The sequence below is a fragment of the Bombina bombina genome, chromosome 1 (genome assembly GCF_027579735.1).
Source record: "Bombina bombina isolate aBomBom1 chromosome 1, aBomBom1.pri, whole genome shotgun sequence".
Lineage (NCBI taxonomy): Eukaryota > Metazoa > Chordata > Amphibia > Anura > Bombinatoridae > Bombina > Bombina bombina.
Window position 1 is genome coordinate 450479458 of NC_069499.1, and position 22220 is coordinate 450501677.

Genomic DNA, 22220 nt, shown 5'->3' on the forward strand with positions numbered 1-22220 from the left:
CAGTGCGCGGAGATGTTCTAATTTAAATTTAAATGTCACAACATCAGGTTCAGCTTGTTGAGAAATTTTTCCTGAATCTGAAATTTCTCCATCTGACAAAACCTCCCTCATGGCCCCTTCAGATTGGTGTGAGGGTATGACAGAACAATTATCATCAGCGCCCTCCTGCTCTTCAGTGTTTAAAACAGAGCAATCGCGCTTTCTCTGATAAGTAGGCATTTTGGATAAAATATTTGCTATGGAGTTATCCATTACAGCCGTTAATTGTTGCATGGTAATAAGCATTGGCGCACTAGATGTACTAGGGGCCTCCTGCGTGGGCAAAACTGGTGTAGACACAGTAGGAGATGATGTAGTATCATGTTTACTCCCCTCATCTGAGGAATCATCTTGGGCAATTTCATTATCTGTGGCAGTACTGTCCTTACTTTGTTTGGACGCTATGGCACAATTATCACATAAATTTAAATGGGAAGACACATTGGCTTTCATACATATAGAACATAGCTTATCTGAAGGTACAGACATGTTAAACAGGCTTAAACTTGTCAACAAAGCACAAAAAACTTTTTAAAACAAAACCGTTACTGTCTCTTTAAATTTTAAACAGAAAACACTCTATTACTGAATATGTGAAAAAGTATGAAGGAATTGTTCAAAAATTACCAAAATTTCACCACAGTGTCTTAAAGCATTAATAGTATTGCACACCAAATTTCAGACCCTTAAAATAACGGAACCGGAGCCGTTTATAAATTTAACCCCTATACAGTCCCAGCTATAGTCTTTGCTGAGACCCAACCAAGCCCAGAGGGGAATACGATACCAATTGACGCCTTCTAGAAGCTTTTCCAGCAATTTTTAGATCCTCACACATGCATCTGCATGCCCTGCTCTCAAAAAACAACTGCGCAGTAATGGCGCGAAAATGAGGCTCAGTCTACAACTAGGAAGGCCCCCTGACTGGAAAAGGTGTCTAACACAGTGCCTGCCGTTTAATAAACGTTCCCCAAGTTTATAAATGCAAATTGTCAGCATAAATATGAATAAAATGCCCAAATAAAGCAATCGATTTAGCCCATAAAAATGTCTACCAGTTTTTTAGCCCATAATAAGCCCTTTATTCTGTTTGTTTGACTAAGAAAATGGCTTACCGGTCCCCATGAGGGGAAATGACAGCCTTCCAGCATTACATGGTCTTGTTAGAAATATGGCTAGTCATACCTTAAGCAGAAAAGTCTGCTAACTGCTTCCCCCAACTGAAGTTACTTCATCTCAACAGTCCTATGTGGAAACAGCAATCGATTTTAGTTACTGTCTGCTAAAATCATCTTCCTCTCACAAACAGAAATCTTCATCCTTTTCTGTTTCAGAGTAAATAGTACATACCAGCACTATTTTAAAATAAACACTTGATAGAAGAATAAAAACTACATTTAAACACCAAAAAACTCTTAACCATCTCCGTGGAGATGTTGCCTGTGCAACGGCAAAGAGAATGACTGGGGTGGGCGGAGCCTAGGAGGGACTATATGGCCAGCTTTGCTGGGACTCTTTGCCATTTCCTGTTGGGGAAGAGAATATCCCACAAGTAAGGATGACGCCGTGGACCGGACACACCAATGTTGGAGAAAAGAAAATATCGAATAAAGTCATCAAAGCTGGATGTAGAACCTACTGATCTAGGGGATATAAGCCCCTCTCCTATAAGCATAAAACTGCTAGTCATAGATGTACAAAAAAGTGCCTTCAATTTATTAGTAAAAAATACATATAAATATATAAGAACAAGTTAAAAAATAGCCTAGATGTAATAAAGTACCTGTCTACCAATGGACATTGGGGAGAAAACTGTATCCATGGATAGGGCTCAAAGCATCATAGTAGAGCATAATAAAGTTCATACAGTGAACTATGATGCTTTGAGTTATTATTACTTGAGCCCTATCCATGGATACAGGTTTCTTTCCAATGGCCATTGGTAGACAGGTACTTTATTACATCTAGGCTATTTTTTAACTCGTTCTTATATATTTATATGTATTTTTGACTAATAAATTGAAGGCACTTTTTTTGTACATCTATGACTAGCAGTTTTATGTTTACAGGAGAGGGGCTTATATCCCCTAGATCAGTAGGTTCTACATCCAGCTTTGATGACTTTATTCAATATTTTCTTTTTTTATGATTAGTGCTGGCACAGGGCATACTTTTTTCTGTCCCTTCTTGTGTTTTTTCTATATATTATAGTATATACAGTATATATATATATATATATATATTAATTAATATATATATATATATATATATATATATATATATGAATATCTATTTAGAAATACTTAGAATATTTACCTCTATGTGGAGAACATTGGAAGTGGAATATTTACAGTAAATACATAGTTAAGACCTTTATAAAAATTAATATTGCATAAATATGTTTTTAGCTACTTAACAGCAAAGGGTTCCAATGCCTTATACATACACATATAAATACATATACACACACATATACACATACATCTTTTGCTGGCTTTTTTCCCTAACACCCGAAATCTCATACCTTTGAGCCCTTATAACTTTTGAGTGCAATATTTTTTCAAATAATTTTATAATGAATGTAAGTGTACTTTGTAATGTATTTTGTGCAACTTTTTCTTTCCACGAAACAGTTAACCACAGCTCCAAAGTCACGGTAATGATTCTAGTGTAAATCGCGATTGCGCTCACGTGATCACGTTTACGCTCAACTTGTAATATGAGCGGTAAGCCCGATGAGCGCAACCCTTGCGATATACCCCTTATTGCTCGGGTGCACACAATTGCACTCCACTTGTAATCTAGCCCTTTGTTTTTATGCTTGAAAGTGTGTCACTGTCCACGAATAAAAGCAATCAGTCATTAATGACCATATACACTGACAAACATACATAGCATCTTTAAAGGGACATTAAAAAGTCAGTATAATAAAACGTTATGATTCAGATACAGCATTTTAAGAGACTTTATCCATGTTCTCCTTTTATCCTTTGCTGATAATCATACCTAGGTAGGCTTAAGAGCAGCAAGGCATTACTAGTATCTAGCTGGTGCTTGGTGACTACACACAAATGTATCTTGTCATTGGCTAACCAGATGTATTTATCTAGGTCCCAAGTAGTGCATTTCTTCTCTGAAACCAAATTTAACTATGTGTTTAACCCCTTTGCAGAAGATTAACACGCAACAGTGCATTAATAACTTGCTCTAAGACATTAGAGCATTTTTCTTTCTCACATTTTCATCCTAATAGACATTTTTCCTACTGCAAAATGTATTTTAACAAGTTCAAGTAGTGGTCTTGTGTATGCATGAGACGTCTGTTCATTTAACTTTTGCAATGTTTAGGTAAAAACATATTGCCTGTTTTATTTTTTAATCGTCTTGTAAAACTCAGCTTGGTGCTTGTTTACACTGGGAGATTTTTTTTATTTTTAAAGAGTTAGAGAAGGCAAACAACAACCTAACCTATCAGAGGCTGTATCTTCTGTATCACATTTTGCAATGCTGGAAAGGTTGAGCACATGTAGTAGCGTTGCTAGACCTGTCACATAGCTTGCTTAACCCCTTAATGTGACAGGTCTAGCAACACTTCTGTATGTTTAAATTAATTATATTATTTTTGAAAAACAAATGTCCCTCTACTGAAGAAAAAAAAATATGCTTATGAGGCATGTCACCAATACAGCAGAGGGAGTTCTTATTTCTGCCAGTGAACAATTAGTTCTTAATGAGCTTAATCTTTTTTTCAAACAAAAACATTTTGATATGTTTATATAGCGTAATGTCATATGTATAACAATTTATTTAGAGTTTAATGTCCCTTTAAATTATAAAAAAAAAAAGATTTCCAATCATTAGAATCCACTTCTATCTATAGTATTATATCCTTTATCTCTTCTGCAAATGGCACAGCAGTTACACACACTGGGATCCAGATGGTACGTAAAGTGGCATTTTACAGAGTAAAATCACTGGGTTGGCACTTACTTGCACATGTTTACAGCCCTATGTCATTACCCAGCACCTAGTCTGTAACACATGCTGAGGCTTATAGTGCAGTGTGATGGTGCTCTATTTGCCTTCTCTCTCCCAATATACATTGAAGGAAGAGCTAACAACAGTTCACACAAACGGAAATGGTAACATTTTGTGTTTACGTTGATAAGAATGTCTCTGTTTCCAAAAGTGGATTTTTTTCACAGTGCATTTACAGGTGTAGATTACAAGTCACAGATTCTTACCAAATGTGACTTCTGCGGTGCCACTCTTATCAAATAACTGATAAGCCACAATGAACATTGCATCTGGGGCACACAACACTGACTCGAAAGCCAAAAACTCTTGAAAGGAGATCAACCTGTGGATAAAAATAAAATGTACTTAGTGAAGGAAGCCATTTTGGTAATATGTACCAAGGGTCATGACTTAACAAAGCATTACATTCTGTAATCATTACCGCATTCATATCGAAGTCACAATCTTTTGCTATTCACAGTTGTTTCTTAATGCGTTTAGCAGTATGTTATCATGTGTTAGCCCTTCAGTGTGCTGAAAGAGTTCTAAGCAGATGGAGTACTGAGCAAACGTAACAGAGCTGAAAGGCTAATGAACTGTACTACTCATGTAACACACTTGCTATTTCCTGATGTTAGTACACCTATCTGATAACCAGTTCTACTATCTGAAACACTGATGGATTTGTGGCTACAGAGTTGGAAATCTCAGAAATTCAGACCTAAAAAAGGGTTGAAAAAAACATATTACTTAGTGTGTTTAGAATTCATTCGCTAACAATGTAGAAGTTATTCACAATTGCATTAATACACAGCATAAAATAAACTTTGTACCTTACAAATACAGTACATTTCCAGAACAACGGTATGGTGCTGTAACGCATTAAATAACATAAATTATGCTTACCTGATAATTTCATTTCCATCTGTATGGGAAGAGTCCACAGCTGCATTCCTTACTTGTGGGAAATACTGAACCTGGTCACCAGGAGGAGGTAAAGACTCCCCAGCCAAAGGCTTAAATACCTCCCGCACTTCCTCATAACCCCAGTCATTCTGCCAAGGGGACAAGGAACAGTAGGAGAAATATCAGGGCGAAAAAGGTGCCAGAAGAAAAAAATTCAAATTTAGGGCCGCCCATCGGAGAACACGGGTGGGAGATGTGGACTCTTCCCATACAGATGGAAATTAAATTATTGGGTAAGCATAATTTATGTTTTCCATCTTAATATGGGAAGAGTCCACAGCTGCATTCCTTACTTGTGGGAAACATATACCCAAGCTCTAGAGTACACATAATGCTAACGAGAGGGAAAAAAGAGAGGCGGACCCTAATCTGAGGGCACCACAGCCTGCAAAACCCCTCTCCTGATGGCTGCTTCAACAGAAGCAAAAACAACAAACTTACAAATCTGATCCATAGAGGCCTCATTTTTGAAGGCCCAAGAGGGACCACTGCTCTCGCAGAATGAGCCTTAATCCTCAGAGGAGGCTTATGTCCCACCGTTTCTATGCTAAACGGATGACACTCCTCAAAAAAAAAGATAAGGAAGTCGAAGAGGCTCTAACCCCTACGCTTCCCGGGAAAAGAGAACGAACAGAGAAAGAGGTTTGTCTAAATTCCTTAGTGGCCCGAAGATAGAACTTCAAGGCACAAACCTCATCCAGAAATACGTTCTAATCCTTTTTCGTCGAAGGAAAGTTTACGACATAAGAAAGGAACCACAATCTCTTGATTGATGTTGCGAATTGACTCAACCTTAGGAAGAAAACCTAACTTGGTTCGTAGAACAGCCTTATCGGCATGAAACAGCAGCAATCTCAGAGACTTTGCGCGCAGAAGCAATAGCTAGTAGAAAAAGACAAAAATTTAATGTCTACTTCATGCATAGGCTCTAACGGAGCCCTTTGCAAAACCTTAAGGACAAGATTTAAACTCCAAGGAGGAGCCTTAGATCTAAACACAGTTCTGATCCCAGCAGAGCCTTAACAAATGGCTGCACGTCTGGAAGCTCGGCAAACCTCTTGTGCAGTAACACAGACAGGGCCGAAAACTGTCCCTTCAGGGCACTTGCAGAAAAGCCCTTCTCCAGTTCATCCTTGAGAACAGAATAAGTAGGTTCTCCACAACTTATGATAGATGCGACGAGCAACCAGCTTACGAGCTTGAATGAGAGTAAAAATAACTCTCTCAGAAAACCCTCTCTTGGCTAGGACTAAGTGTTCAATTTTCACGCAGTCAGCCTCAGAAAATCTAGACATTGATGAACAAAGAGACCTTGGTCAGCAGATCCTTGCGACAAGGTAACTTCCACGGAGGAGATGATGACATCCCCACTAGATCCGCAAACCACATCCTTTGCGACCAAGACGGAGCAGTAAGTATCACTGATGCCTGCTTGACTCGAGTCACTACACTAGGAAGTAGTGGTAACGGTCGGAAAGGATAAATAAGTTTGAACCTCCAAGGCACCACTAATGCATCTGTTAGCTCCGCCTGAGGATCCCTGTACCCCGACCCCGATCTGGGTAGCTTGGTATTGAGAAGTTATAAGATCTTCCTCTTGCAAGTCTCTGCAAACACTCGGGATGGAGAAACCATTGTTCTGGATGAAAGGATTGTCTGCTGAGGAAATCCGCTTCCCAGTTGTCCACACCCAGAATGTGGATCGCTGACAGCAAACAAATGCGGGTCTCCCCCACACCAGAATCCGAGATACTTCTCTCATACCTAGGGAGCTTCTCGTTCCCCCCTGATGGTTGATGTAAGCCACCAAGGATGTATTGTTTGATTGGAATCTGATTAACTGGGACGAACGCAGCAGAGGCCAAGCCTTCAGAGTATTGTATATTGCCCGAAATTTCAAAAATAGATCAGGAGCTCCTGAGACCAGATGCTCTGTGCCTTCCTGGCACCCCAAACGGCTCTCCATCCTGACAGACTTGACACCGTAGTCACAATCACCCAGGATGTTCTTGAGACGGACGTACATCAGGACAAGTGATCCAGACAAAAACACCAAGAGAGCGATTCTCCCAATTGGTTGTCCAGAGAAATCTGTTGAGACAGATCTGAATGATCGCCACTCCACTAGTTCAGCATGCGCAGTTGCAACAGTCTGAGGTGAAACCTGGCAAAGGAAATGATGTCCAAGCTGGACACCAGGAGACCAATCACCTCCATAGACTGAGGAGATCTGGAGGGCAAGACATGTTGAAGCTAGCTTGCAACGTCTCTGGTCTATTAGAAATATTCTCATGTCTATGGAGACTATTATAGTACCCGAAAATTCTACCCTGGTACAAGAGAACTTTCTCTAGATTATCTGTCATTCATGGGATTGAAGAAGACAGAGGAGATATTGCGAATGGTCCACTCTTCAAAAAATTTCTTTAGCTAGACCAAACGGAAGAGCAATAAACTGGAAGTGCTGGTCCAGGAATCTTTGTCATGAACTACCCCTCTCAAACGAGGGGAAATTTAAAAACCTGCTTAAGCACTTTAGGTCCAGAATCAAACAGAAAGTTCCCTCCTTCTTAGGGACCACGAAAAGGTTTGAATAGTATCCCATACCTCTCACTGCGATGGGCTCCGGGACAATAACTCCTAGAGGACAGATCCCGTACACACCCCAGAAAGGCTTCCCTCCTTTCTGGTCAAGATGACAGGAGGAATCTGCCCTTGGGTGGCTGAGACTTAAAACCTATCTTGTAACCCTGAGCTATGACCTCCAGGACCCATGGATCCTGCACGCCCCTGAACCAAGCGACTGAAAAGAGCGACATACTGCACCCTACACGATCCAGAAGAGGACTGGGGGCCGCCCATTTATGCCGACGTAGACTCTGAGGGCTTCTTGCTCTGCTTGGATTTATTCCAGGACTGAGCCGGCTCCAAGAGCTCTTGGTTTGCTCTGGCTTAGCGGAGGACTGCTGACATGGGCTTTATCAAAACGAAAAGTATATTCCATAACAGCCTATGAGCCCATAACATCTCACACATAAAAGCAGCATAAAATCAAATAAACATTTATTATTCCCCCCTGTTCAATAATCTCCCTAAGGAGATATTAACCCTTGATTCTATACAGATAAAAAGAGTCACGCTGTGACCCTATCTTCTTGCAATATCGTACATGTATAAAATATGAAACAATCTTACCAGAATCTACGCAGTGGAACTGAAACATTGCCCTTCAAGTGTTACAGATATGGTATAAAATCAAAGATATCTATCCAAACATAAAGATAAATGCTGAATGATATCCTCTAGGAGGCGCTCAATGACATACAATATAATATAAAGTGTTACAATGATATAAAACTTAAAAATCAGATTGAATCTGTACCAATAAATGTAACAAAATATATAGTAAAAAAATGTCTGATAAAGAACAAAATCGTGAGGGTACAATGTATTAATGTCCCAAAAATCCCACAATATGTGGAAAAATAACAGGCAAAGGAGTTACTTGAATATACTTAATGTTCAGATTTCCAGCGAAGGAAAAAGTCTCACAAATGCAGGTGTAGTATGAAGGTTGTTTATAGGAAGCTCTCTAACTTCGTTCAGAAAAAGGCAATCTATTAAGGAAAAGCAAATGGAAAGAGGCGCCAATGGTGCAGATCAATGACGCATCTTAGGAGATCAAAAGCATGAAATGTGTGCAGGGTACTCACTTGTAAAAAAGGCATTCAATCATGCCCATAGAGACAGGCTGGATTTCTGCAGCAGTCCAGCTAGCTGATCAATTCTCAAGAGGCAGCTCCAAGGTGCAGGATACCAGCAAACAAATGGTACGCACTAGCTAACTAGGTGTACACACTGGAGACCAGGATAAGGGATTAGTACCCTATAGGTAGCGTAGCTCCAAGAGATACTGAACACTGAGAGTTTTTTTTAAAACATAAAATAGTTTTATTTAAAACCTGTTTAAAAAACAACTCATATTTGTGCCAGTTAAAACTTGAGCAAGTGTGGAGAAACAATGCAACGCGTTCCTCAGTAAAAACTGATGCCTGATGAAACAGTTTTTACTGAGAAACGCGTTGCATTGTTTCTCCACACTTGCTCAAGTTTTAACTGGCACAAATATGAGTTGTTTTTTAAACAGGTTTTAAATAAAACTATTTTATGTTTTTAAAAAACTCTCAGTGTTCAGTATCTCTTTGAGCTACGCTACCTATAGGGTACTAATCCCTTATCCTGGTCTCCTGTGTGTACACCTAGTTAGCTAGTGTGTACCATTTGTTTGCTGGTATCCTGCACCTTGGAGCTACCTCTTGGGAATTGATCAGCTAGCTGGACTGCTGCAGAAATCCAGCCTGTCTCTATGGGCATGATTGAATGCCTTTTTTACAAGTGAGTACCCTGCACACATTTCCTGCTTTTGATCTCCTAAGATGCGTCATTGATCTGCACCATTGGAGCCTCTTTCCAAGTGTTACAGATAGTAGCAATGCTTCTGACATGGACTTGAGTGAAGAAAGCAGGCAGCGAAGCTCGTTAGCGCTGATTGCCTATGGAGCTGTTAATATGAGTCGGGATGGTTTAGCAGAAAGACTCTCCCTGCATCTCCGGACCCTGTCTTCTTGCGTTATCATACATGTATAAAATATTAAACGATCTTACCAGAATCTACACCGTGGAACAGGAACACAGCTCTTCAAGTGTGACAGCTAGTAGCATCGCTTCTGACATGGACTTGCGTGAAGAAAGCAGGCAGGTAAACTCGTCAATGCTGATTGCCTATGGAGCTGTTATTATGAGTCGGGATGGTTTCGCAGAAAGACTCTACCTGCATCTCCAGACTTTAACTTTCATCCATGCTCTCAGTGAGAGGCTGACAGGACTACTTAAAACTCCAGCCCCATCTCAAAGAGTACTACCCTCCATAAGAGACTATTCCGAAATCTTCTAACACTTCTCTGCCAACCTCCTGTGACGAAAGGCAAAGAATTACTGGGGTTTTGAGGAAGTGGGGGAGGTATTTAAGCCTTTGGCTGGGGTGTCTTTGCCTCCTCCTAGTGGCCAGGTTCAGTATTTCCCACAAGTAAAGAATGCAGCTGTGGACTCTTCCCATATTAAGATGGAAAAATACATGTCTTACTTAAAAGGATAGTGTAGTGTTAACTGTTTCCCCCTTTAATTTGTTCCCAATTATCCATTTTATATGCAGGAATGTATTAAATTGTTTACAAATAACTCCTTAATATTTATTTATCTCTTTGACATAGCTTATTTTGCCTGTGGTATTTCTATCTATACTGAACATTGTAATACAAGGGATAGTAAAGTCTAATTTTAAACAACTTTCTAATTTAATTTTATCATCAAATTTGCTATGTTCTCTTGTTATTCTTAGTTGAAAGCTAAACCTAGGTAGGCTCATATGCTATTTTCTAAACTCTTGAAGACCGCCTCTGCATTTGAGAGGTTTTCACAGCTAGAGGGCGTTAGTTCATGTGTTTCATATAGATAACACTGTGCTCAGCACTAATTGCCTGAAATTTCAGTCTGTCAAAAGATCTGAGATAAGGGGGGCAGTCAGCAGAAGCCTAGATACAAGGTATTTACAGAGGTAAAAAGTATATTTCTATAATAGTGTTGGTTATGGAAAACTGGGGAATGGTAAATAAAGGGATTATCTATCTTTTTAAACAATAACATATTTGGTGTTTAATATCCCTTGACGTATTGGTTATAGAAAAGCTGTTTAAACGTAGCCAGCAGACACAATTACACTCCCAGTGTGAAGTAGGAGAGATAAATAATAAAATGTTAATTTTCACTTGTTTAACTTTGGAATTTTGGTATACAGGCAGAGATGAGATTAAGGAAGCATGTGTGTACAGATCTGATTTCTCTGAAAGCTAAGACCATTCTTATGGGTTGTGGTGTCAAAGATCAAAACCATTTATTTCATATATAAAATAAACATAAAGGAGTAATTTGACATACATTTTATAATCTGCTGCTTGTATAACAAGTCATCTGAAACACAATATTACAGTACACTGTCCATATGCTATGTTCAATTTGTTATCTTTACAGCCGTAATCTTCTATGTCACAGGTTAAGAATCAGTGTTTAATGCAATCTGGTTAAAATTGATAAGATCTAAATGTGTGTTTTTTAAAATGTGATTGTACAGTGTTTCATTTAAATGTGATTGTATATAGTGTTACATTATTTTATCATGTACCTTGCTTTCACGTGTTTAGACGTACACTAAATGCATGTTCTCAAAAAACAGAATTTATGTTTACCTGATAAATTACTTTCTCCAACGGTGTGTCCGGTCCACGGCGTCATCCTTACTTGTGGGATATTCTCTTCCCCAACAGGAAATGGCAAAGAGCCCAGCAAAGCTGGTCACATGATCCCTCCTAGGCTCCGCCTTCCCCAGTCATTCGACCGACGTAAAGGAGGAATATTTGCATAGGAGAAATCATATGATACCGTGGTGACTGTAGTTAAAGAAAATAAATCATCAGACCTGATTAAAAAACCAGGGCGGGCCGTGGACCGGACACACCGTTGGAGAAAGTAATTTATCAGGTAAACATAAATTCTGTTTTCTCCAACATAGGTGTGTCCGGTCCACTGCGTCATCCTTACTTGTGGGAACCAATACCAAAGCTTTAGGACACGGATGATGGGAGGGAGCAAATCAGGTCACCTAGATGGAAGGCACCACGGTTTGCAAAACCTTTCTCCCAAAAATAGCCTCAGAAGAAGCAAAAGTATCAAATTTGTAAAATTTGGTAAAAGTGTGCAGTGAAGACTAAGTCGCTGCCTTACATATCTGATCAACAGAAGCCTCGTTCTTAAAGGCCCATGTGGAAGCCACGGCCCTAGTGGAATGAGCTGTGATTCTTTCAGGAGGCCGCCGTCCGGCAGTCTCATAAGCCAATCTTATGATGCTTTTAAGCCAAAAAGATAGAGAGGTAGAAATTGCTTTTTGACCTCTCCTTTTACCAGAATAAACAACAAACAAGGAAGATGTTTGTCTGAAATCCTTTGTAGCATCTAAATAGAATTTTAGAGCACGGACAACGTCCAAATTGTGTAACAAACGTTCCTTCTATGAAACTGGATTCGGACACAAAGAAGGTACAACTATCTCCTGGTTAATATTTTTGTTGGAAACAACCTTCGGAAGAAAACCAGGCTCAGTACGTAAAAACCACCGTATCTGCATGGACCAGATAGGGCGGAGAACACTGCAGAGCAGATAACTCAGAAACTCTTCTAGCGGAAGAAATTGCAACCTAAAACAAAACTTTCCAAGATAATAACTTAATATCTATGGAATGTAAGGGTTCAAACGGAACCCCTTGAAGAACTGAAAGAACTAGATTAAGACTCCAGGGAAGAGTCAAAGGTCTGTAAACAGGCTTGATTCTAACCAGAGCCTGAACAAACGCTTAAACGTCTGGCACAGCTGCCAGCCTTTTGTGAAGTAAAACAGATAAAGCAGAGATCTGTCCCTTCAGAGAACTCGCAGAAAATCCTTTCTCCAAACCTTCTTGTAGAAAGGAAAGAATCTTAGGAATTTTTATCTTGTTCCATGGGAATCCTTTAGATTCACACCAACAGATATATTTTTTCCATATATTATGGTAAATTTTTCTAGTTACAGGCTTTCTAGCCTGAATAAGAGTATCTATTACAGAATCTGAAAACCCACGCTTTGATAAAATCGAGGCCATCAGAACTAAGTCTGGAATGCCCCATAATTGAGTTATTTGGGCAAAGATTTCCAGATGGAGTTCCCACTCCCCCGGATGCTCCTCCATCGCCAGGGAACTCCTTGTTACCCCCTGATGGTTGATATATGTAACAGTCGTCATGATGACTGATTGAAACCTTATGAATTTGGCCTTTGCTAGTCGAGGCCAAGCCTTGAGAGCATTGAATATCGCTCTCAGTTCCATTATGTTTATCGGGAGAAGAGAGTCTTCCCGAAACCATAGACCCTGAGTTTTCAGGGGTTCCCAGACCGCGCCCCAGCCCACCAGACTGGCGTCGGTCGTGACAATGACCTATTCTGGTCTGCGGAAGCTCATTCCCTGTGACAGGTTGTCCAGGGTCAGCCACCAACGGAGTGAATCTCTGGTTATTTGATCTACTTGTATCGTCGGAGACAAGTCTGTATAATCCCCATTCCACAGTCTGAGCATGCCCAGGTGCAATGGTCTTAGATGAATTCGTGCAAAAGGAACTATGTCCATTGTCGCAACCATCAACCCTATTACTTCCATGGACTGCGCTATGGAAGGAAGAAGAACAGAATGAAGTACCTGACAAGAGCTTAGAAGTTTTGATTTTCTGGCCTCTGTCAGAAAAAACCTTCATTTCTAAGGAAACTATTATTGTTCCCAAGAAGGGAACTCTTGTTGACGGGGACAGAGAACTTTTTTCTATGTTCACTTTCCACCTGTGAGATCTGAGAAAGGCTAGGACAATGTCCGTATGAGCCCTTGCTTTTGACAGAGACGACACTTGAATCAGGATGTCGTCCAAGTAAGGTACTACTGCAATGCCCCTTGGTCTTAGCACCGCTAGAAGGGACCCTAGTACCCTTGTGAAAATCCTTGGAGCAGTGGCTAATCCGAATGGAAGTGCCACAGGTAATGCTTTTCCAGAAAGGCGAACCTTAGGAACCGAAAATGTTCCTTGTGGATAGGAATACGTAGGTACGCATCCTTTAAGTCCACCGTGGTCATGAATTGACCTTCCTGGATGGTAGGAAGGATCGTTCGAATGGTTTCCATTTTGAATGATGAAACCCTTAGAAACTTGTTTAGAATCTTGAGATCTAAAATAGGTCTGAATGTTCCCTCTTTTATGGGAATTATGAACAGGTTGGAGTAAAAACCCATCCCTTGTTCTCCTAATGGAACAGGATGAATCACTCCCATGCTTAACAGGTCTTCTACACAGTGGAAGAATGCCTGTTCGAAGATAATTGAGACCCGTGGAACCTTCCCCTTGGGGGTAGTTCCCTGAATTCCAGGAGATAACCTTGAGAAACTATTTCTAGCGCCCAAGGATCCTGAACATCTCTTGCCCCAGCCTGAGCAAAGAGAGAAAGTCTGCCCCCCACCAGATCCTTCCCAGATCGGGGGCCAACACTTCATGCTGTTTTGGTAGCAGTGGCAGGTGACTTGGCCTGCTTACCCTTGTTCCAGCCTTGCATCGGCCTCCAGGCTGGCTTGGTTTGAGAAGCATTACCCTCTTGCTTAGAGGGTGTAGAGGCTAGTCCGTTTCTGCGAAAGGGACGAAAATTTGGCTTCTTTTTAGCCTTAAAAGACCTATCCAGAGGAAGGGCGTGGCCCTTTCCCCCAGTGATGTCTGAAATAATCTCTTTCAAGTCAGGGCCAAACAGTGTTTTACCCTTGAAAGGGATGTTAAGCAAAAGCGCTCTGCGCGCCACGATAGCAAACCCTGAATTATTCGCCGCTAATCTAGCTAATTGCAAAGCGGCATCTAAAATAAAAAAGAGTTAGCCAATTTAAGAGCTTGAACTCTGTCTAAAACCTCCTCGTACGAAGATTCTTTATTGAGCGACTTTTCTAGTTCTTCGAACCAGAAACACGCAGCTGTAGTGACAGGAACAATGCATGAAATTGGTTGTAGAAGGTAACCTTGCTGAACAAACATCTTTTTAAGCAAACCCTCTAACCTTTAATCCATAGGATCTTGAAAGCACAACTATCTTCTATAGGAATAGAAGTGCGTTCGTTTAGAGTAGAAACCGCCCCCTCGACCTTGGGGACTGTATGCTATAAGTCCTTTCTGGGGTCGACTATAGGAACTAATTTCTTAAATATAGGGGGAGGACAAAAGGTATGCCGGGCCTTTCCCACTCCTTATTTACTATGTCCGCCACCCGCTTGGGTATAGGAAAAACATCGGGGGGCACCGGAACCTCTAGGAACTTGTCCATCTTACCTAATTTCTCTGGAATGACCAAATTGTCACAATCATCCAGAGTAGATAATACCTCCTTAAGTAGTGCGTGGAGATGTTGAAATTTAAATTTAAAAGTTACAATATCAGGTTCTGCTTGTTGAGAAATTTCCCTGAATCTGAAATTTCTCCCTCAGACAAAACCTCCCTCCTGGCCCCTTCAGATAGGTGTGAGGGTATGTCAGAACAGATATCATCAGCGTCCTCTTGCTCTCCAGTGTTTAAAACAGAGCAATCACGCTTTCTCTGATAAGTAGGCATTTTGGAAAAAAATGCATGCAATAGAATTATCCATTACAGCCATTAATTGTTGTATGGTAATAAGTATTGGCGCACTAGATGTACTAGGGGCCTCTTGTGTGGGCAAAACTGGTGTAGACACAGAAGGGGATGATGCAGTACCATGCTTACTCCCCTCATTAGAGGAATCATCTTGGGCAATATCATATCTATGGCATTATTATCCCTACTTTGTTTGGACATTATGACACAAATATATCACATATATTTAAATGGGGAGACACAATGGCTTTCATACATATAGAACATCATTATCTGATGGTTCAGACATGTTAAACAGGCTTAAACTTGTCAACAAAGCACAAAAAACGTTTTACAATAAAACCGTTACTGTCCCTTTAAATTTCAAACTGAACACACTTTATTACTGAATATGTGAAAAAGTATGAAGGAATTGTTCAAATTTCACCACAGTAACTTAAAGCCTTAAAAGTATTGCACACCAAATTTGAAAGCTTTAACCCTTAAAATAACGGAACCGGAGCCATTTTTACATTTAACCCCTATACAGTCCCAGGTATCTGCTTTGCTGAGACCCAACCAAGCCCAGAGGGGAATACGATACCAAATGATGCCTTCTATAAGCTTTTTCAGTGGTTCTTAGCTCCTCACACATGCATCTGCATGCCATGCTTTCCAAAAACAACTGCGCATTAGAGGCGCGAAAATGAGGCTCTGTCTATGACTAGAAAAGGCCCCCAGTGAAAAAGGTGTCCAATACAGTGCCTGCCGTTTTTATTAAAACAATCCCCAAGATTTAACAACTATTAAAAGTAATAATCTGCCCAATATACTTAGTAAAGTAATCGTTTTAGCCCAGAAAAATGTCTACCAGTTTTTTAAGCCCTAATGAAGCCCTTTATTCTTTTACTTAAACTAAGAAAATGGCTTACCGGTTCCCATAGGGAAAATGACAGCTTCCAGCATTACCGAGTCTTGTTAGAAATGTGTCATACCTCAAGCAGCAAAAGTCTGCTCACTGTTTCCCCCAACTGAAGTTAATTCCTCTCAACAGTCCTGTGTGGAAACAGCCATCGATTTTAGTAACGGTTGCTAAAATCATTTTCCTCTTACAAACAGAAATCTTCATCTCTTTCCTGTTTCAGAGTAAATAGTACATACCAGCACTATTTTAAAATAACAAACTCTTGATTGAAGAATAAAAACTACATTTAAACACCAAAAAACTCTAAGCCATCTCCGTGGAGATGTTGCCTGTACAACGGCAAAGAGAATGACTGGGGAAGGCGGAGCCTAGGAGGGATCATGTGACCAGCTTTGCTGGGCTCTTTGCCATTTCCTGTTGGGGAAGAGAATATCCCACAAGTAAGGATGACGCCGTGGACCGGACACACCTATGTTGGAGAAATGTATTTTTTACAACCTTTTTTGGTGTAACCACAAAATAAGAATAGTGGATCAGTTATATATATAAAAAAAAGTTACCAATGACACAACCAATTATTTATCAACAGACAGACACATACCATAGTCATATCAATGTGAAAGAAAAATTTCTCACCCATCTTTGGTCTGATCTGCTACTCCCCCTAGAAGCTCCACAGTTTTAGGGTTGAAGTTAGAATCAGTGTGCAGCCCGAGGTATTTCTGCACAAAGTCAGGTGACGTCATGTAATTCTCTCCATCTTTCTCAACACTGGCATACTAAAAGTAGAACAAAACAAAATACAACAAGGAGTGGTCATTAATTTCTTAAACATTCAAAGCACACAATAACTTTATAAACACCTACTAAATATTATTTACAGAAGTCGTATATATCTACATTTAATAATATATACAGCATTACATTTACAGACATTGTATTTATCTACATTTCCTATGCAATAAATATTTCAAACATGGTAATGAAACAATAATAAATGTAACTTAACAGATTCTTTACACAATGTATAATGACCAGGACTAGCTTTGTCAGCTGTAGACTCAAGTCTGGGTTGGCTTCTCCAAATAAGACAAATGGTGGGTGGAGTTTGACTATTAAAAAACAGTTGGAGCAAAAAAGATGTTAATTTGTTTTAAAAAGGTTTAGACTTGGCAAATATGCAACTCTATAGCCAGACAAAAGAAATGTCTTGTAATTATGAGGTGTTTACTGTCCCTTTAAGGAAGATGGGAACATAGCTGCGATGACAGATTATTTAAAGCTCCCTGGGTCAGCAAGCAAAAGTTCTCTGAGAAGTGATATTTCTCATGAGAATCTATAAAGGGAAATCTTAAAGTGAAGTCTATAGCTTATTAGTGGGTGAACCCCTCATTCTTGGATAAGTAGAGAGCAATTCATTTAAATGTGAATTTTATTAATGTATTCTTATTTTTCGTGCATAGCAATCAACTGAAAAAGTTGATTTTCTCTTGATTTCTATGCTAAGATGAGCCTTGATGAGTGAGCAGTAAGTTGTTCCTCTAACATTTTGAAGTGTGTGTACAATAGTCTCAAAATACAAGACACTCCTGACAAATTGATTATTAAACATAATGTTGACAAACCTAGGCGTGAATAAAAGTTAGTGAGCTCACATCGAGTTTTCATTGTATGTTTGCGTCAGAGACTATTTAAATCTGGCATCCCTGTGAGATGCTGCATGCAAGACAGCCTCATTTCCTCTGGGAAGCAGCTCAAATAGACTTCCAGGTTCTGTCCCTTTTCTTATTAAAAGATACGGTGTGTATGAGAAAAGAGCAGCATGGTAAGGAAAGGCAGAGAAGGAAAGGCAGAGAAGGAAAGTCACCAGCCTACTGGAAAATAACTTACAGTACACAATATCATGTGAAAATCACAAACATACAATGACAGTCATCCTACTATGTAAAAGAAGGGAAATAATTCCAGAAATAAGTTTATGCTGAGGTTGGGTAATATACTACATTATCTGTTATCGTAAGTTTCTCTATGGACTGACTTGAAGGGACATGAAACCCAAACTTTTTCTTCCATGATTCAGACATGCAATTTCATTATGTGGTTTTAAATAAACTAATGATAGTTTTTTTTATACATGTGGGGAGTGTCAGTGACCACCAACAGAGTTGAGGGAGTTGTTTTTATCAGCCAGTGAATGATCTATACCATGGACTAGTTTTTCACTTTGGCCAGGATTTAAACTCAAAATACAATTTTAACTTTAACATTTATTTTCTTACTATGATCAATCTCCAAGTAATAGTTTTTTTTAACTCTGGACTGTTCTTTTTCAAAAGAGCAATGTACCAAAATCCATTTACAGAAATAACCACTTTATAATGTCTGTGCTAATTCCTGTCAGCAAAATAGTAAATAAGGTGTAACCCATGAGAAACAAATGCTTTTATTTGAACGTTGTCCTTTGAAGAAATTATTGACTAATGAAGAATTTCTTCTCATTCCTAGGTCTACCATCAAACATCTTGTGCCATTTACAGGTGAAATCTGCTGTGCCCTGAATATCAAGGATATCAGCAACAGTTTTAAAAAAGGGAATCAATTAAACCTGGATTAAATTCTGAACATTCCTTTTACATCTGTTAAGCATCTGACCAATCTTCTGGGTCTAGTTAGGGCATCCTAAACTACTTGAAATGTATCATCAGATGAATGCCTCTGGTTACTTGACTGCACTCAGACCGTTTCTATGCTCTTACTGAGCTTTTAAAATCAGTCACAACAGCATAATAAACAAATCATTATTATTTTTTAAAGTGAAAAGATATTATATTTAGCAATTTTATTGAACTTTACAGTACCAGTTTCCGCTATTCATTCTAACCATCTTTACTCTCATCCCTTTAAAGGGACACTGAACTCAATTTTTTTCTTTCATGATTCAGATAGAGTATCTGACATGTTAATCAACTTTTTAATTTACTACTTTTATCAAATTTTCTTCATTCTCTTGCTATCTTTATTTTAAAAGCAAGACTGTAAAATCTTAGCAGCCAGCCCATTTTAAGTTCAGCACTATGGATAGCACTTGCTTATTGAAGGCTTACATTTACCCACCAATAAAGCAAGCATAACCCAGGTTCTCAACCAAAAATGGGCCGGCTCCTATGCATCACGTTCCTGCTTTTTAAATAAAGATAGCAAGAGAACAAAGAAAAATTAATAATAGAAGTAAATTAGAAAGTTGCTTAAAATTGCACGCTCTATCTGAATCATTAAATACAAAAATTGGTTTTAGTGTCCCTTTAAGCTTAATAGCCAGGCATAAAGTGTTTCTCTTCTTTACATTGACACTTCAGCTGCTTATAGACTGGTAGCTGGTCAGTACTAAATAGGACATTTTTTTTGGTTGAGAAGTGCTCCAGATTAATAAATCCTAATAAAAAATAACCTACAGGTGCAGCCTACATATTACTGCGTTCTCACACAACATTAGCGTCAGTACCCAGTAGCATTTAAACAAACTGGTAAATTATACAAATACATATTGGGCCAGATAACAAGTGGAGCGGTATGCAACGCTCCCGCTCGAGCGCTATGCAACACTCACGCTCAAGCGCTAACTGCTATAAGTAAACTTTTTGCAAGTTGAAAGTAAACAGAATTCTCTTGCACGCTAACCCGGTGCGCATAGAAAGCCAAACTTAGTATATTGCGTTCGCGATAACGTGTTCCCCCTTAAAAGTCATTGGAGCAAAAAAAAAAAAGTGGCCAAAAATACTAACACCCTACTCGTGCACAAACACGATCGTATATATATATATATATATATATATATATATATAAAAATATTAGTTCTAGACATATATATGGGACAACACGCTTCCGGGAGACACCATCGCCCAGCAGACGGTCCCTCACAACACACCCTTTACGAGAGAAAGGATCAACTACCGTAAACCTACCAAAAGGAAGAGAACACGGAGAAACCAGTCAAGGATACACATAAAATAAGGAAAACCTCCAAACCAAGTGAAGCTCACAGAGGACAAAAACCAGTCCTGAGAACAAGGGGAGGCAACGCCCAGACACCAAAGAGTACAGAAACCAAAAGACTAGAACCGGGATCAGAAAACAGAGAAGAAAACTTCTCCTATTACAGTGCCGAACGCACCCTTAAAGGGACATGAAACCAATTTTTTTTCTTTTGTGATTTAGAAAGAGCATGTCATTTTAAACAACTTTCTAATTTGCTTCTATTATCTAATTTGCTTAATTCTCTTGATATCACTTGCTGGAAACGCATATCTAGATATGCTCAGTAGCTGCTGATTGGTTGCTGCACATAGAGGCCTTGTGTGATTGGCTCACACATGTGCATTGCTATTTCTTCCACAAAGGATATCTAAAGAATTGAGCAAATTAGATAATAGAAGTAAATTGGAAAGTTGTTTAAAATTGCATGCCCTATCTGAATCATGAAAGTTTAATTTTGATTAGACTGTCCCTTTAATAACAACTGAAGACAAAGTCCTCAAGTTGCAAGGAACTTAGAATAACAAGATATTCAGAAGCTAAAATACGTGCCACAACTCCAATAGAAAATACCTGCATCATACCAGGATGACTTGAAAACAAAAATACTTGCAGAGCAAGTAAGGAGCAGCAGAGTAGATTTGATAAAAATGCACTACCAGACTTCCGGTGGGCGGGCTTAAAGACAGCAGCTCTTATGTAGAGCTCCTTGTACGCTGCAAGCTATGCAAGCATTGTTTATAACAAATGTAGAGCCCAAGCCTGTTTTGGGCACTAGAGGGGATGGATTATGCCATCTTCCCCCACTGAGGTCCAACATACAGCAACTAATTTGATGTGGACAGACGGCCTCACGGAGGTAGAGGTGGCCATATTGGCTTGAGATAGACAAGGAGAGGAGTGAAGAGGAGCTTGGTGCATCAACGGTGTGACTGACTGGAACAGTTTACCTTGCGGGGAACGGACCCAGCTATCCACATTAGCCACTCTAGTGGAAACCTCTGCTCTTATCTGCAACGGAGGATCGGCTGAGTGGAACCACGTGGCGAGGCGAGCATGCCGCAATCTAGAGGGGTCCGTAATAGGAGAGAAGGCATTGAATTGCCTGAATGAGCATCGGATCTCCATAACCTCAAACTGCAATAAGGGGATCAGAGAGAAGGAAGCTTGTAAACACCAAGCGCTGTCTTGCAACATAGTGGATCATCTAAAAAATTAAAAACGAAAAAGAGAGAGCGCCTAATAGTGTAATATCGTCTGGAACCAGGCAGATACAAACAGTAGCGGCATCAGCAAAATGGATACTCACAAAAGAGTTGGCACTCGCAAGTAGTGCATACAAGCAGGCTGACCTTTATACAGCAGTCAGTACGCTGGGGATTTGGGAATCGTATCGGAGATCTATCAAAACAGAAGTGGAAAAAGCGCCTAATAGTACAGTATCGTCTGAACCCAGGCAGACACAAACAAAACAGCGGTAACAGCAAGATGGGTACTCACAAGAGAGTTGGCACTCACAGGTAGTGCATACGGGCAGGCTGACCTTTATACAGCAGTCAGTACGCTGGGGATTTGGAGATCATGTCCCTCTGACCGGTTGTGTGGCTGTTTGTAGCTGTTGTAAATTCTGGCTTTTCCTCCGCACACAACGTGTGCACTAATTCAGCGCCTGAGATTCAGCTGTTCTGCGATGGGAGGAAATCCTCTGTGTATGACGTGGGCAGTCTGTTGGTGTACCTAGAACTGTGTAACAGCTCAGAGCACACACACATTATGTTGTTGTTACTAATCCAATGTGGTATATGCTTAATAAGATAAGCTGAACTAAAAATCTTTAAAACCAAAGTCTTTAAAACAAGAAGACAATGCGAACAAATGCTATGTGAATATTAAAAAAAGAGAGATTTATTTAGAGCTAATACAACGCGTTTCTCGGCCGTAATGCTCACTGGCCGTTTCCTCAGGTAAG

The 22220-nt window shown here is 39.7% G+C and overlaps 1 protein-coding gene across 1 annotated transcript in view; it reads right to left on the reverse strand.

The window, feature by feature from the left end:
* Window positions 1-22220, reverse strand: part of SLC25A12 (solute carrier family 25 member 12) — a 402930-nt gene that overhangs the window by 288817 nt on the left and 91893 nt on the right. The window contains exons 3-4 of the mRNA XM_053698431.1: window positions 16856-16998; window positions 4284-4399 (exon numbers count right to left, since the gene is read on the reverse strand). Of these exons, the coding sequence (XP_053554406.1) occupies window positions 4284-4399; window positions 16856-16998 (259 nt within the window). The remainder of the gene's footprint in view (window positions 1-4283; window positions 4400-16855; window positions 16999-22220) is intronic.